Genomic DNA, 18,225 nt, shown 5'->3' on the forward strand with positions numbered 1-18,225 from the left:
GGGCAATTATGTATTATTTTCTGCACAAAGGTTCTTCCCACTTAGGATTTCAAAATGCAAACAAAGGGTAGTACATATATTCAGATACAAAACACACATTCCTCCAGCAGGGAAGCCACACAAGCGGTGACCTGTGCAACTGCTCAACAAGCAAGACACGGATAGATTTAATGGCAGGGAGCCAACCTTCATGCTCTTTCCTTGTCTTCAGAGTGTTTATTCTCTCTCCTCCCATTACAGAGTATATTCAATCACTTCCAAGTATCTGTTATGTGTTCTAATTCAAACCAGCATAATATTAAGTGTGTTTTGTGGGAGGGAGAGTTATTGGTTGGTTTTGGGGTTTTTTTTAATGATGCATTTTGTGTTTTTATGTTGTGAACCTCCCGGCAATCTTCAGATGAAGGTCGGTATACAAATTTAATAAATAATCAACAGCAATTATGTAAGTCAGCAAGAGGTACTCATCTGTATGACCATTTCTCCTGTTTTGACTGCTAACCTCATTTGTAAAACAGACGCAAGTGTCCAGCAGATAAATCGGCCACTTTATAATGAGATGCTGCTTGGAATTAGTATGCAAATACGCTAGTGATGGGCTCGTGAAATGTCCCCCTAATCTCAATAAGCAATCATCATCAAAACCCTTTTGGGGAGTTGAAAGCCTCCAGCTTCATCAGCCCTCAAGCATGCAACGTACATCAATATGAATACAAGATGTTTCGCAGATTTCAAATAATGTTTTATGTGTGTGCCACTTGCAACCATATGGTTCCCTCTCTTGAGCGCAATGGCACAGATGACCAAGAGTTAATTTTAATTCTAGTTTGAGATTTAAGCATTTCCACCTTATCGAGCGTGTTTCTGTAGGAGAATGTTGGAACAGTTGATCAGCAGCAGTTGCAGTTACCTTATTTTAACTTTGACAGGTTTAAACCCCCTGTACATCATTATGACATCAGGTGAACTGCAGGTAGATGGATTGGCCTACGGAGGGGCTGAGGGAGATCCAGTTCCCTATGCTTGCATTAATCTATACAATGACATTGGCCAGAGGACTACTTTAGTAAAAGGTAAAGGGACCCCTGACCATTAGGTCCAGTCATGGCTGACTCTGGGGTTGCGGTGCTCATCTCGCTTTATTGGCCGAGGGAGCCGGCGTACCGCTTCCAGGTCATGTGGCCAGCATGACTAAGCCGCTTCTGGCGTACCAGAGCAGCACACGGAAATGCCGTTTACCTTCCTGCCAGAGTGGTACCTATTTATCTACTTGCACTTTGACGTGCTTCCAAACTGCTAGGTTGGCAGGAGCAGGGACCAAGCAACGGGAGCTCACCCCGTTGCAGGGATTCGAACCACCAACCTTCTGATCGGCAAGTCCTAGGCTCGGTGGTTTAACCCACAGCGCCACCCGCGTCCCTGAGGACTACTTTACTGTATCACAAATGCTGCTTCTCCATGAGCAACAATCAGATGTTAAAAATAGCATGCATGAGGATTTGAGCCTTGTGTGTGAAAATGCCCTGGTTTGCTGGTCTATAGCACACTCTATTCCTTTGCTCAGCTTCTTAGATGGCTCTAACTCTAATAGGTGAAGACAACTTTGGGAACCAATCCAATTTGTTTCAACCACTTCAGCTGATTGGATCAATTGCTGATGCCTCTTTCATTCCCCTCCTATTTTCTCCCTCCTTAACCTTTAACCAGAAAGGAAATCTGCGCTTTTTGCTTTTGGTTGTAAATAAATGCAGCAGAGGAAAAAACAACAACCCCAAACTGAACTGAACCTAAACAATTTGCCCTAATTAATATGCACATCAGCATTATCTGTTCTATTTTTATATTGTTTCCTTTGATGTTCAAATCCAACTTCCAGTTACCTGTAATCTTATATTTTGTTCAAGGTTTCTGGTGCATGCTTATGCAAGTTATGCTACAGCTGTTCAAGATCTCCTTTGTTTTAGATGCATTCCAGAAAGATTTACAGGGCCAGTATGGAGTCTTGTCATCATTGTATTATATTCTGCAAATTCGCCTCCCCAAACAAACCAAAACAAGTTCCTAGATCTCACAGTGACAAAAAGAAAGGTGAAGTGTACCTGGCGAAGGCTCGGATGCCAGAAGTGACATGGTCAGGATTTTGTGATACATGTAGAGCAGTGTTCCCCAACCTTGGGCCTCCAGCTGTTTTTGGACTACAATTCCCATCATCCTTGACCACTGGTCTTGCTAGCGAGGGATGATGGGAGTTGTAGTCCAAAAACAGCTGGAGGCCCAAGGTTGGGGAACATTGATGTAGAGCATCTGTGGCGTAATCCCCTCCTCCACATTGTAAGTTTTCACAGACGCACAATTTTGAGGGTGGGGGAATATCTATATAGATTTAACATGAGCTATACATCCTGTGCCGTCTGGTGTTCCACTGACTTGAACATTCAAGCTTTCCTTTAAGCAACAGCACCGGCCTCCAGCTGCACATACTAAAATCCTGCGATGTTAACATCTGTGATATTATCTTTTCAATCCTGTGAATGCATCAGGATTACAAAAAACCAACAACAGCATCCTACCATTCATTTTATGTTCTACTTATTACTACTGATCGCTGCTTGCATAACTATCAAAACAGAGACAAACAAGCAGGTACTCTTGACAATTCACGTGCATGTGTGCGTGTGTTTGTATGTATGTGTGTATTGTGTGGACACGGAGGAAAAATCAGACAACCTCCCCAACATCTTTGAAATGGTGAAATGAGAGGAGCCCAATTGCCGCTCTGAGGATCTTTGGAAGAGCAGAGAGCTCCACTTCATCGCCAACAGCTTCAGGACTGAAGTGGAGAGGCGAAAGCTCACTCATTCTTTTCATAGTTTTGGATGTGATCACGGGGCTTTGTGCCCAGCAAAATGGAGGCAAGCGGCAGGTTACTTGTTTATGTTCGCCTACCCAAACGCGCAGAACTGACTGGCTGAGAGCAGTTGGCCATACACATGGGGCCCTGCTCCACTTTGAGGAAGAAAGCAGGCTGTTGTTCTCTACCACCATTATTTTCCTGCAAGGGTAAAGGGTCTTCTTCATTGACCCTCACCTAACCTTACTCTCCTGCCGCTCTCTCTCGTTTAGGCTCAAAGGACATCCAACCAGACAAACCACTTGACCAACATATTTTGACATCAATGTACCGTTATAAAGGCATTTGTAATGCTTCTGGGTGACCTTTATCATGCAGTGACGCAGCTAGAGTGTTCAACTTGCACTAGAGGCCTAATCATGCCTCCAGGTTTTTTGGAGTACAAGTAATACCAGTCCCAGACAAAAGAGCTGGCTGGAGCTGATGTGAGTTGTGGTCCAAGGTACCGGATCAGGGTCACCAGGCTGGCAAAGGCTGCAAGTACGCATGCAGGGTGCTTCTGGCCCCACAAACTTTAAGTGAATGTTGGCACCTTGAGAAGTGGCTTGGGTCAATGAGAAAGCTGTCGACGCTCTCTTGAGTTTGTGACTCATCTGACGTCCCCCAAGGCTCTTGTATTGTTTTTCCTAGGTGCTCTTGGAACTTTTGCCTGCATCCAAGTTTGCTGTCAGGGTTGCCAGGCAAGCTGTGCCCCATCTGTTCAGGGCGGTCCTTTGTTCTCAAGACTGTGTTTTCAAGAACCAAGCTGAACAACAGGATGAGGTCACAGAGCCTGTAGCAGCAGCAACAACAAAGGTGTCTGTGAACCCCTGAAGACATGCAAATCTACCTGCTTCGCATTCGGGACCCAGATTCAATCTCTAGCATTTCCACGCAGGGGTGGGAAGGCCTCCTGTGCGAAACCCTTGAGAGCTGCTATCAGTCACTATAAACAATACTGAACTAGATGGAACAACGGTCTGACCCTCAAGCAGCTTCCTATATGCCTGCTGTTCAGGCTGGTGTGAATAAAAAGGGATTGTAAGAAACTCCAAAATGGTCTCCAAACTGGGTGAACAAAATGGTAACGTGATTCAGTGCAAGCAAGCATAAAGTGATGTGCATTGGGATTAAAAATAAAGAAATACCCAGGTTCCCTGGTTTCTGGAGCTCTAAAATGGATTGATGGGACTAGGATTTGTGGGCCGCTGCCTTATAAGAATGAAAGGGAGCATGGTGATTTTATGAAGCAGCTGTCAAGTGGCCCAATACCACACTCTCTATCAATCAAATCCTCAAACTATGCCCTAAGGGCATTAGTGGGGAATAATAAAAGCGGAGAATATTTGAATGATTCCAAAATGAGAAGCTCATATTGCCTCACGGAAGTCCAAGTAGCAAGTACATCTATTCATCATACCCAACGAAGGGTTCTGCCAAACTCAAAACGCTTGCAAGTGCTGGAAAAATCCCGGTTTTAGATCTATTACCCAAGATGAGATGTTGAGCAAGGGTTCCTCAAATATGACATATTCCTCTACGAATTTATGGTATTTCTCCCCACCACCACCACCACCACGCAGCTCCTGTGCTAATAAAACTTAGACCTATTAAAGAATTGTGTCCACCTCCATTCACATCCCTACTGCTAAAATGCGGCAAAGCTCTCCTCAATATAACTACGCTATCTGGGAAAGCATATACAGCGGTATACAGTGTTCGGGAGCCAAGACGTTCGATAATCAAGGTACCACTGTATAGTGGTACCTCGGGTTACATACACTTCAGGTTACAGACTCCGCTAACCCAGAAATATTACCTTGGGTTAAGAACTTTGCTTCAGGATGAGAACAGAAATTGTGCTCCGGCAGTGCAGCGACAGCGGGAGGCCCCATTAGCTAAAGTGGTGCTTCAGGTTAAGAACAGTTTCAGGTTAAGAACAGACCTCCGGAACAAATTAAGTACTTAACCTGAGGTACCAGTGTATAGATGCAGCCATGAACAATGAAGCCTGGACATATAACCCAAATTTCAAAATGTACCAAAAATTGAAGTGCAATTAAAACCAATAATGGAAACTTGTTAATAAAGATTATCTGCCACACATTTCTTACACTAAATTTAAAAGATCTTACAAATTCTAATTTGTTAAAGAACCAGAAAAATAATTAAGTTTCCTCACATACTCCCCCCTCCCCGAGGTTGCAAAGGCAGCTGAAGTATTAAGAGAACATTTATTTTATCTAAGGGAAGGTGTGTGTTTGTTGGGGAGGGAAGTATGTTTTAACACTTTTGATGGGCATGCTTTAAGTCCATGTTTTCCTCAAATTTAACAAATGGAAGATACCCGCTCCCTTCGCTCTGTTCCTGGCCCTAAAATGTAGTTTTGTCTACCATTTTGGCAACGGTATTAATTGTGCTGCAAAACACTCCTTATACCTCTCCCCTCGTAAACAGCTGTTAAAGGTAAAGGGACCCCTGACCATTAGGTCCAGTCGTGACCGACTCTGGGGTTGCGGCGCTCATCTCGCTTTATTGACCGAGGGAGCCGGTGTACAGCTTTCGGGTCATGTGGCCAGCATGACTAAGCCGCTTCTGGCAAACCAGAGCAGTGCACGGAAACGCCGTTTACCTTCCCGCCGGAGCGGTACCTATTTATCTACTTGCACTTTGACGTGCTTTCAAACTGCTAGGTTGGCAGGAGCAGGGACCGAGTAACTGGAGTAATGAATCACGGGGATTCGAACCGCCGACCTTCTGATCAGCAAGTCCTAGGCTCTGTGGTTTAACCCACAGCGCCATCCGTCCCATTAAACAGCTGTTAAGCCTTTGCAAACAGGCAATACACTTTTCAAGGTGAGCATGCTATGAATGCACACCCACCCACCACAAAATCAAACAAAAATCATGCACCATAATGGACAGACTTATCTTGTCAGAGATTCAGTATACCTTTCACTGCCTGTTTCTAGGGATCACAAGCAAGGAAGTGCTATTGTGCTCAGAGAAATGTACTGAGTCAAACCATTGGTCCATGAGGCTTAGTACTGTCTGCACTTACTGCAGCACACTGGAGACATTCCCAACCTTATCTAACTGGAGATAGGACCAGTGACTTTCAGATGCTCTACCACTGAATGAGGGCTGCTCGTGGTTTTTTCATAGGCATCTGACAGACAAGGATGCTAAACTAGATGGGCATTTGATCAAACCCAGCAAAGCGGTTCCTGTCTTACAGTGACAGCTAATGAGTGTGTTGCTGCTGCACAAGGTTATGAATATGGTTTCAAATCGCGACTTGACGCCGACTATGGTTAGCGAAACTGCTTGTGTGATGATGGAAGCAAGAAGAACTACCGACGTAAGAAGAATGGAGGACGAAATTGATGGACTATGCAGAATTAGATAAATTAACAGGAAGGATTTGAAACCTGTGGGACCAGAGATTCTTAGAAGACTGGAGTAAATATATGAACTATTTGAAAAGTAATAGTAATGAACAGATGACGCTAGTAGGATTGCAAGAAGTTTTGTAAGGATGACTATTTGAAATATTACAAGAAAGATTATGATGAGAATTATTAGTTAATGATAATTAAGAGTAATAGAGAAATTAAGAAATGAAGAATAAGTGATAAGAAGGAAAATCATCAGAGGTGTTGACGGAAGTCAAAATATTGTATAAGATAAGAAGTTATGTTGTATGACTGTTGCAAATGTTATGTCAAAAAAACTAATATAGCTATAGATATAGATAGATAGAAACTGCTTGTGTGATGTAATGCTAATTAACAATAAGTGTGAAACTGAAAGACAGGCAGAACATGTTGTGGGAAGGGGGCGGGGAGAGGCTTCATGGTGCTCTTAATTACGTAGCCATCATTAGGAGAGAAGCATTACATCTGCCAAGAGTTCTAAACAAGTTAGCAGAGAAGTATCTCGGAGACGAGGAGTAGATATAAACAGACACACAGTGCAGAGAGAGCCCTGCATTCTCAACAGGTGTTGACAACGCTTCTAATCTCAAATGCCCAATTGCAGCCCTTCCCACTTTATTTCATCATGCAAACCTCTGCATAAACAGTGAGGCTATAGTCTGTTTCTGGGTTCTTGCTGGGAAGCTGGGGGGGGGGGGGGTAAGAAAAGCTAGAGAGTTCAGCATAAGAAGTTCCAATAAAGGCAAAGCCAGCCAGGAGCTACATGCATGGTGACTGACATGTGTTTTGCATGATGAAATGCATCGGGGAAAGCTGCAATCTTTTGTTTCAGAGAGCCATTTCTGATTAGCAATTTAAACAGAGACGGTGTTAAAATAAAATTGGTTTTCCTTCTCCAGTAAGGCATTTTGAACACATACATGCACATACACACGTCTGTGCATACCGAATTCAAATTTTCTTCCTTTTGCAGAAGCACAGGGGCAAAAAAACCCCCTGCTACATCAGGCAAATAATCATCTGGTTTAGTCCAGCATCAACAATTTTGACAACCCTCAATTTTGACAACCCCATTTAATGAAGAAAGCCTAAATGCCTTCAATGCAAGATATAGTGCATACACACACACACACACACACACACACACACACACACACACACACACATTGAGCAACCTTGTATGGTAGGTGTTATAAGAATTGTAAGATGTCAAATATAGAAAAAATATTCATAAATGCACACATATCTAAATATATAAACCATGTGTCTGAAATAGTACAGGAGAGCAATCCTGAAGCCATTTTGACTCACCCAATGACCTCAAATATTCCTCTGCAGAATGGGAGGCGAATGGAGAAAACCTTCCCATTGACTTTTCCATTACAAATCCTGTCTTAAAGGCGTATTAGTGTATGGATAGGGTGAGCCTGTGAGCTGGATTCAGGAACTAAAGTATTAACCATCACAAAAGAATGGTCAGGATGCCCAAGTAATGCAATCAACGACCATTATCAGGGTATCCTGGCAGACAGGATTTCTGCTGTGGACCACCTCCTATGATGCTTGTATAATGACTTTGGGGTGGTCTTTGGCTAAGGGGGTTGGGCAATGTCCAAAGTCTTTAAAAGTTCCTGCACACTTTTGTTCAGGGTCTCTCCCTCCTTGGAAGTAGAGGAGGGAACTCTGTTGCAACAGAAAAATAAACATCTTTCTTGCTTTCCAGTCTCCATCCATTTTTCTCTTGACCGATCATGGACTTAGGGGACTCAGAATCCCATGGGAGTTGGGCAGCAACTTACATCAGTAGCTTAGCATTATCGCTCATGTCATAGATGGAAAGAGACACTGAGTTTCCTAAGGACATTTTAAAAAGTTTGTGGCAAAGCTAAGATTGGAACTGGGATTATTTCAGCTAAAACCTCATGTTCCAACGAGTGACGTCCACACCAGATGGGCCATACTGAATGGTAAACTAGGGCAGTCACAGACCATGACAAGATGCTGACAGTACACCAGGAGGAGAAGTCAGACCGAAAAAGCCAGCCTGCTTTTTCAGCTTGTGAAGGAGTTGATTTAAAGAATCTGCCTATACAGAATGTTACTTTGGGCAGCCTTTTTTGGCATTGTGTGCTGTGCTAATTGGCCACTTTCAAATACGCATGCTTAAACTCACGGAAATCAATGGGTCTAGGCATCCCTAATTCATGCGGGATTACGATCCATGGATGGGCATAAAAATGGGTCAGGTGAAAGGCCTAAGTCCAGCATTCTCTTTCCTACGTGGTCAAACCAGATGTCCCTTTCCTATGGAGTCAACAAGAACACAAGCAGAACGAGAGCATGTTCTCACTGCTGCTCCAGCAAACAATACAGTATTCAGGAGCACGATGCCTCTGATCCTGAAGGCAGCATAAAGAATCAGGACCAGTAGCCACTAATCCCTTGATCCCCAATGAATTTGTCCAATCCTGCTTGAAAGGGATCTAAGTTGGCGACCATAGCTATATTTTATGAGAGCGAATTTCACCGTTTATCTGTGTGCCATCTGAAGTTGTTCCAAGTATCACTGGGGGGGCTTCTCTACCTCCATTTTCTGAACACCCTGCATAATACTGTACACCCGTATTGTGTCCTTTCCCCCTAAACTAAAGAGCCCCAAACTTAGTTGCAACCTTTTGTTGTAAAAGATGTTGCTCTGGTTATTCCAGCTGCCCTTTTCTGCATGTTTTACCAGCTCTGAAGTATCCCTTTTTGGAATGCTGCAACAAGAACTGGAGAAACACAAGATTCCAAGTATAGTCGCCCCACAGATTTGTATACAGGCATTGTGACACAGGTAGCTTCTTTTACAACCCCTTTCCTCATGACTCCTAGCACGAAGTTTGCATTTCTCACAGCTGTTGCCACCTGGCTTGATATTTCCACCACAAATCCCAAATCTCCTTCAGAGAGTCAGTCACCACCAGCCCAGACCCCTTCCATAATAATAAAATAAATAATAATAAATTTTTATTTATACCCTGCCCTTCCCAGTTCAGAAAACCGGGCTCAGGGCTGCTAACAACAAATTTAAAGCACTTAATTGATGCTACAAAAAACCAGCATAAAATACGGTATAAAACGTGAACAACAATAAAATAAAAAATAAAAAATCAATGCATATGTGAAATCAGTAATTCCTTCCCTCTCTGCACCACTCACAAACCAATGACATTTGCAATTTTAATCCTCATTTGCCACTTTGGAGAAATCCTTTCAGAGCTCTTCCACTCTCTTTTTGTATTCACCACCCTGAATAATTTGGGGTTATCTGCAAACATGGGGATCTCAGGGCTCATCTCTAACTCTAGATCAGAGTTTACCAAACTCAGGTCTCTCTCCAGCTGTTTTTGGACTGCAACTCCCATCATCCCTCGTTTGCTGGACCAGTGGCCAGGGATGATGGGAATTGTAGTCCAAAAACAGCTGGAGACCCAAGTTTGGGAAACCCTTCTCTAAATCATTTCCGAACAGGAAGAGCACAGGTCCCAATACAGATCTTTGGAAGACTCTACTTCTTGCATTCCTCCATTGTGAGAACTGTCCATTTCCACCCTCCACAGCTGGCACTTCCTCCCAAAATTAACATACTCAAAGTGCTGGTAAAGAGGAAAACACTTTGTAGGGAAGGTATGACCCCATTCATTCCATGCTTTTTTCTAGTATATATAAACCAGCAAACCTGGTTTCGTTCTTCAAAAGCCTTAAATGTGTGGCTAAACGTGTAGGGCAGGGGCAGGCGACCTCGTGTCTTCCAAGAGTTTTTAGACGATGCGAATTTTGGAAGATCCCCATGTTGGTTACCGCTGACTTTTTTTTTTTCCAGACAATTTTTAATTGTTTCTTTAAACAAATACAAAAACTGATGACTTATGGGTTTACCTGGTGTCAGGGAACTGCCATCGGAAGGAAGGGAAGTGAAAGGGCTCACACAGGTTGGGAGAGACTCAGCAGCTGAAGAGGGAACCAGTAGGGGGAGAGGAGCTGGGCTGAGGGAAAGGGAGCTGGAGGGATGGCTCAGAGACACTTCCAGCGAAAACAGTGGGGAGGTTTCAGGACCTCCTGTAGGGACACCCACTCCTCGCCGGAAACTGTCACGCAGAGAGTCCAGAAGACGTGTTTCCGTTAAGGAGCTTTTATGTTGGAAGCGATTCCGAAAGCAACCACTGTCGGAATCTGCCAGCGACTGACGGAGCCATGTTTAAGGGGCTCCGTTACAGACAGAGGTTTGCAAACTTGACCAAACTCTGAGGGACTAGGATTTTACACACAAGCAGCTCATCGTCCCATCACAGCATTCCGACAGTCTTCGTGAGCAGCTTGTGCAGGAGAAGGCATCATGAGCAACCCAGCCGGAACCGGAGAAGCAGGAGCTGGAGCGGGTCCAAGCCTGGAAGAAAGGTACCGGGTGTTGGAGGTCCAGCTAGCGCTGCAGACGGCGAGGCTTGAGGAGAGGAGGGCTCAGGATGCAGACAAAAAGGGGAAAGACACCCAGCTCGTCAGAAAGGTACCAGGATTGGTGCAGAAGTTTGGGGGGGAGCCCAAAGACTATCATGGCTTTCGGACAGAGATGCAATATGCCCTCAATCTGCAGTTTGATGAATTCCCTGACGAGGAATCACGAGTGGCTTTCGTGATTGGGCATCTTGAAAAGGGGGCGAGAGACTGGGTTAGACCCCTGATGGCAGCGAATAGTGACGTCCTAAAGGACACGATGAAGTTCTTTCGCGCCATGGATCTGATGTTTTCCAGCGATATTGAACAGGGAGTGGTCCGCAGACAGTTAATGGCTTGCAAACAGGGGAGCCGATCTGTCCGTGAGTACTGGACTGAGTTCACCATGTTGATCCATAAATTGGGGTGGGATCTATCGGCGGAACCCATTCAAATGCTCTTTGAAGAAGGGCTTTCTTCGGCTGTGAAAGACGAACTTTCCCGGGCGCCCAGGGCGGAGTCTATGGACCAGCTGACCAAATCAGCGCTGACCATAGGAGCGCGCCAGGAGGCGAGAGCATTGGAGAGGCGGGAAGGGAAGGGGGAACGTTGGAAGGAGTTCCGCATTCCAGACATTCCAGAGCCAACTTTCCCGCCGGCAGAGCCGATGGAAATCGGAACAGCGCGCGCGCGCGCAGTTTCAAAGCCCAGTGAGGGGGGAAAGAAGGAGGGAAAAGGCGCCCGGAAATGCTATCTCTGCCAACAGCCAGGTCACTTTGCCAGAGTCTGCCCCCAGAGGAAGGAATGGCAAGGGATGGTAGGAGCTGTGGAGGGAAGAGAGGAAGAAATACCGAAGCAAGTAAAAGCCAACGCCTGGCTGCCACCGTCGGGGCACAGCAGCCAGGCCAAAGAGCAGTGAAAGTGCCCACGCCAGAACCTCCTAAACCCGCCCTAGTGATAGAAGTGGCGCTAGAGCTGCCAAACGGACACCCTCTAAAGATAAAGGCGCTGTTGGACTCAGGCAGCTCCTGCAATTTCATGAGCAAAGAGTTTGCAGCTGAACACCAGATACAGACGATCCCTTTAAGCAACCCCCTGCAGGTGACCACGATCGATGGCAGGGAGCTGTTGGGAGGAGAAGTCAGCTTGCAGACCGTCCCAATGATAATGAAGGTGGCAAGGCACACCGAACTGATAGCGTTTAATGTGGCCACCTTGGGAGGAGCTCCCATTATATTGGGGATGAGCTGGCTAGCGTTACATGATCCGCTGGTGGGCTGGCATCAGAGAGTGGTTTCTTTTGGTTCAGCACATTGCTTAGAACACTGCAAAGAGGGAAAGGGTTTGGCAGGGGCCCAAGCCACCCTAGCAGGGACTGAAGTAACGGAGAACGTGAAGGTACCACGACAATACGCAGATCTCCGCGACGTCTTCAGCGAAAGGGAAGCTGACCAATTACCCCCGCATAGACCCTTTGACTGTCAAATCAATTTACTCCCTGGGGCACAGCTCCCTGTAGGCAAGCTGTACGCCATGTCAGACAGAGAGATGCAGGAGCTAAGAGAGTTCATTGACAAGAACCTGAAGAGAGGGTTCATCAGAGAGTCCAGGGCGGTGGGGGGCAGCCCAGTGTTTTTTGTGGATAAAAAAAACACGAACAAGCCGAGGCTTGTGTGTGACTTCAGGGCCTTAAATGCAGTGTCAGAACCAGTGGCTTTCCCTATGCCCAGGATTGACGACATTTTGACAAGGGTCAGGAAGGGAAAGATTTTTACTAAACTGGACCTAAGGGGGGCGTACAACCTGATACGAATAAGGAAGGGGGATGAATGGAAAACCACCATGTTCACCCCTTTGGGGGCATTTGAATATTTAGTTATGCCCTTCGGCCTACAAGGAGGCTCCGCGTGCTTTCAATCGTTTATGAACCACGTCCTGGGGCCTTTGCTTTACAAGAATTGTGTGGCCTTCTTAGACGACGTGTTGGTGTATTCTGAGAATGAGGAGCAGCATGTGAGAGACGTCAGAGAAGTGTTGAGCAGGCTGCAAGCCAACCAGCTGTGGGTGAAACTGGAGAAGTGTCAGTTTCATACCAAGGAGGTGGAATTCCTGGGGTATCGCCTGTCAGACAAGGGATTGGCCATGGATCCCGGCAAGGTCCAGGCGGTGCTGGAATGGAAAACACCCAAAACAAGGAAGGATGTGCAGAGGTTCCTAGGATTTGGGAACTTCTATCGTAAGTTCATCCGAAACTTTGCCCACCTGACGGCGCCCATTACGGACTGTCTCAGCAGTAAGAAGAAGTTCGTTTGGACTGAGGAGGCGGAGCGAGCATTTGAGGAACTAAAAAGGGCCTTCGCCTCGGAACAACAACTCCTGCATGTGGATTTACAAAAACCGATGAGAGTGGAAACTGACGCATCAGACAGAGCTATTGGGGCGGTGCTTCTGCAGCCAGGGAAGGAGGAGTCAGAGTGGAGACCGTGTGCCTTTTTTTCGCGAAAGCTGAACAAATCCGAGAGGAACTACACGGTGTATGACCGAGAACTACTAGCCATTCATGAGGCGTTCCGGAGATGGAGGCACCTGCTAATTGGCGCACAACATAAGGTGCAAGTGTGCACTGACCACAAGAACCTAGAGTATTGGAGGACGGCACGAGTGCTCAACCAACGGCAAGTGAGATGGGCCCAGGAGTTCTCCAAATTTAACTTTGAGATTTGTTACGTGCCAGGCCCAGAGAACATTAGGGCGGACGCTCTCTCACGCAAACCTGAATATTGGGAGGGGGAGGGAGCACCCGAAGAGAGACATGTCATTCCAGAGGACCGCTGGGTGTGTGGGGCGGCATTGGTGGGACAAAGAGAACTGGTAGAGGAAACAGAGAATGATGAATACGCCCAGAATAAGCTCAGAGGTCTTAGGGGTGAGGGAGAGGAACCAGGGGGTTTCGAGGAAAGAAATGGAGCTTTGTATTACAAAGGGGCACTGTATATCCCTGAAGGAGACTTAAGGGGGAGGGTACTCAAGCAGTTGCACGACAGCCCCACGGCGGGGCATTTTGGACAACACAAAACCATGTGGTTGGTCACCAGGGAATTTTGGTGGCCTAAGGTGAGGGAAGATGTACGGGAGTATGTAAGAGGGTGTGAGCAATGCCAGCGAGCCAAAGGGGAGAGGCGGGCACCGGCGGGGCTATTAGAACCCTTACCAACCCCAGAACGACCTTGGGAGGCAGTGTCGATAGATTTTATGACTGATCTGCCGAAGTCCAAGGGGAAAACAGCCATCATGGTGGTGGTAGACCTACTAACAAAGATGTGCCACTTTGTAGCCTGCTCGCATGCAGTCACGGCGGAAGAGACAGCGAAGTTATTTGTAGAACACATTTTTAGGTTGCACGGGGTGCCATTGAGGGTGGTCTCAGACCGAGGAAAACAATTTACTTCCAGGTTCTGGAGGAAGCTCATGAGCTTACTGCAGGTGGAGGTCAACTTTTCGACTGCCCGGCACCCTGAAACCAACGGGCAGGCGGAAAGAGCAAACGGGGTCCTCCAGCAATACCTGAGGTGTTATGTCAATGACAGAGAGAATGACTGGGTAGAAAAGTTGGCGCTGGCGGAATTTGCCTACAACAATGCCGAGAATGTGTCCACAGGGATGAGCCCCTTCTTGGCTAATTATGGGTGTCATCCCAGGGCTTTCCCAGGGGGAGAAGGGGAGAGATGGGGTGTCCCGGCAGCCGAGCATTTTGTAGAAGAAATGGAAGCAATCCATCGTCAGCTCCAACTCAACTTAGAAAGGGCGAAGGAAGAATACAAGAGGCAGGCAGACAAGAACCGAAGGGAAGGTGAAACCATAAGGGTGGGAGATAGGGTGTGGCTGTCAACCCAAGGGTTGCCGTTCAAAGGAGGTTGTAAGAAATTAAGACCCAGGAGATTGGGTCCCTTTGAGGTCATTCAACAGGTCAACCCAGTGGCTTTCAGGCTCCGGTTACCCAACCACATGAAACTGCACCCAGTATTTCACAGGTCGTTACTGTCACCGTATGAGGGGGGACGAGAAGGGATGGCCACTCGGGGACCGGTCATAGAAGAAAGGGAATGCAGCAGCCATGTGGCAGAAATCCTCGACGCCAGATGGAAGGGGGATCAGGTGGAGTATTTGGTAGCGTGGGAAGGAGAACCGGAGTCAGAAAACACTTGGGTAATGGCAGAAGATATCAATGACGAGGTATTGATAGAAACGTTCCATCAAAGGTTCCCAAGGAAACCTCAGCCTGTGGAGAGGTTCCGGAGGGAATACTTTGGGACCACCGATGAGGAGGAGGAGTTGGAAGGATTCTCGGAATCGGAAGGGGAAGGGGAGATGGACTCTGAGGAGGAGGAGTACTTCGAGACCAGGAACCGCAACAGGTGGAGAGAAGTGTTCGGGACATCGGAAGATGAAGGAAGTTCATTCCGGGGTTTTGCCTCCTCACCGCCCGTAGAGGAGGGGGCGAGAGGGGATGAAGGGGGCCCTGGAGGGGAGGTGGATGTCAGGGAACTGCCATCGGAAGGAAGGGAAGTGAAAGGGCTCACACAGGTTGGGAGAGACTCAGCAGCTGAAGAGGGAACCAGTAGGGGGAGAGGAGCTGGGCTGAGGGAAAGGGAGCTGGAGGGATGGCTCAGAGACACTTCCAGCGAAAACAGTGGGGAGGTTTCAGGACCTCCTGTAGGGACACCCACTCCTCGCCGGAAACTGTCACGCAGAGAGTCCAGAAGACGTGTTTCCGTTAAGGAGCTTTTATGTTGGAAGCGATTCCGAAAGCAACCACTGTCGGAATCTGCCAGCGACTGACGGAGCCATGTTTAAGGGGCTCCGTTACAGACAGAGGTTTGCAAACTTGACCAAACTCTGAGGGACTAGGATTTTACACACAAGCAGCTCATCGTCCCATCACACCTGGGTTCAAGCCTGCATCTACCCCAAACTCACCAAGTGGCAATGCATTAAAGACAAGGTCACACAGCCACTGTTCCCCATCAGCAAGAATATAAATATGCCCGGAAGTGTGGCTTGAGGAGACTTGAAAAACGGAGCTGCTTAAACATTTCTGCAGAAGCAAAAAAGTGCAACCCGCTACCTTGCCAATGCTGGAGCTGGCACTCCCCGTGCCCGCAAAGGAGGCTTTCCGCGAACTACTGGAACGTCTGTGTTTTCTGAGCCACCATTCAAATAAGTTAATTCCTGTAATTGTGCCTGTCTGATTTCATCATTGTAGTCCTAGACAGGAAAGAAAAAATATGGTATTCAGTCATGTCTGCAGATACTTATACCACATACCTAAGACATTTTATATTTGTTCCTGCTACAAATTTTCCATACACAGTCTTAAAGACAGGGGCACAGGATTGGCACAGACTTACTTTTACTGAGCTGATTTAATGGGAAAGTTTGAAATACATTCCTCGTAGGATGCAAGAAGTCACTTAAATTATTTTATCTCTGGCCTTATTAAACTGATGCCAAGATTGAGACACACTTTCTTCTCTTGAATCTTGGTCAGGGAGCTGAGGCAAGTGTCAGGAACATAAGAAATGTATTGATGAATCAAATCAAAGTCTATCCAGCACAACATGGTATTTTCCATATGCCTTTGAGAATTCATAGGCAAGGCATGACAGAGACAGGTTTCTCCTTTTTTGCAGAAGTCTACTGCTTCTATCAATGGCTTCTCCAATTACTTGTCATCGCCGATTGCCATTGATGGAATTGTTAATTTCAATACCCCTACACACAAACACCCCCTAAGAAAAGAAAACCCTTGTATGAAGAAAAGCACAGTTATGTCAACAGAATCTGGAACCCTCATGAATCTATGGGTTTGACATAATGTCTATGCATCAACGGATTTACAAATTAAACATGCACATATGCAGACCAAGTTAAAAGAAGTCCCAAACTGTAGCACAAATCTACCCAAAAGAAAATATAATATGGTAGTAGTTGTGTTTAGCATAAGGTTTTTATTATTATTATTATTATTATTATTATTATTATTATTATTATTGTTATTATTATTACTATTTCTAGATGGATAACCTGCCTGAATTCCTTACTTATATCCAGCCTTTGAACTGTCAGTTTGAGAGTGGTTTGACTTAAAAATACCCAATACTCAAAAGATTCCCAGCCGGGAGCTTTAAGTCATAAATAAGATTCTGGCAGTAAACTTCCCTACTCTCCACAGAGTTCCCTTTTCAAAGAGTATTGCAAAATCCAAAACAAAGTTATTTCATAGTTCACAGGATTCCTCTCAACCGTATGGAGGACTTCAAAGCAATGAGCACTCCTCCATGTTCAAAGAGGACACACTCTTCCTTGCCCAGGACGCACAAAAAAAGATAAGCGAGCTAATGTTAGTACTTCAGAGTTCAATTTCTATTCCAGGGGATTCTATAATTGAGTTAGATAGCGCTGTGTGAAGGAGTAACAGGGATGACAGAGTCCAATATAGCTCCTTTCATCTTACTCCAAACCTTGCTCTGTGTGGGTTTCCTTTCCCACTGAAGAGATTTATTCAAAATGCTAGTAATCCTGGCAGAATTTAGGGTTTTAAACAGTTCATTAACCAAACAACTGGAACAGACTGGATTTTTCTCCCTTCTTCTTAAAACAAATGTCTTCAAAGACTATTGGGTGAAGCTGAGAGAGAAGACAATACAGAGATCTAAAATAATCTCCCTAGTTTCCTATGTACGGCTGCATACACATTGTTTACTGTGCATTTTTAATAAAAAATGAGCAAACGCAGGTCTGTGCGAACCTCCTCTTTACTTGCTACCAAACAGAATATCTGAACTGCAACTGAAGGCTCTACACAGATAATTACCAGAAATTCTGGTGATGGGTTCGTGACCTAACACAAATCTCCTATGAACAACTTCATCAGTGCATCCTAGTCTAATAATAATTTAAAAAACACCTTCAATACAGTATTCATTGAATGCGTTGGGGGAGCAATTACAACTGTGCCAACCCCATCATAAGCTCTTAGCTATGTTCACCAGGTGTTAAAATGGCTTGAACTAGACACTCATATATCACAAACACAAACCACAACAACACACTAATTGCATTAATACAACACCAAGTACTGAAGCACAGCTATTGCTTGCCAAAAAATACTGATGCACACATGTTGGCTATTAATAAGCGTTGCCCAATAGTACCTAGGAGTATGAATTTTAAAGGGGAACAAAGCTCTTAAGGATGCCACATAACAAATACCCAATGAGCAAAATTTCTGTGAATTTTCTTTCAGTAGAGGCTACAGCTAGTCCATGTTTGGTAGCAGGTTTGCTCAGGTTCATTAAAAAAGTTCTAGTCTGCTTTCCCAAACCACCATTTTCATGTGATTTTAGTATTTTGTTGAGAACAGCC

General features: G+C 45.6%; 1 protein-coding gene across 2 annotated transcripts in view; it reads right to left on the minus strand.

Annotated features, from left to right (window-relative positions):
- KHDRBS3 (KH RNA binding domain containing, signal transduction associated 3) overlaps window positions 1-18,225 on the minus strand; it is a 119,634-nt gene that overhangs the window by 36,828 nt on the left and 64,581 nt on the right. For both annotated transcript variants that reach the window (XM_081012755.1, XM_081012756.1), the window contains exon 5: window positions 15,926-16,065. In XM_081012755.1, coding sequence (XP_080868881.1) covers window positions 15,926-16,065 — 140 coding nt within the window. The remainder of the gene's footprint in view (window positions 1-15,925; window positions 16,066-18,225) is intronic.

This window comes from Podarcis pityusensis (genome assembly GCF_964106645.2).
Source record: "Podarcis pityusensis genome assembly, chromosome: 7".
In the NCBI taxonomy this organism is placed as follows: Eukaryota; Metazoa; Chordata; class Lepidosauria; order Squamata; family Lacertidae; genus Podarcis; species Podarcis pityusensis.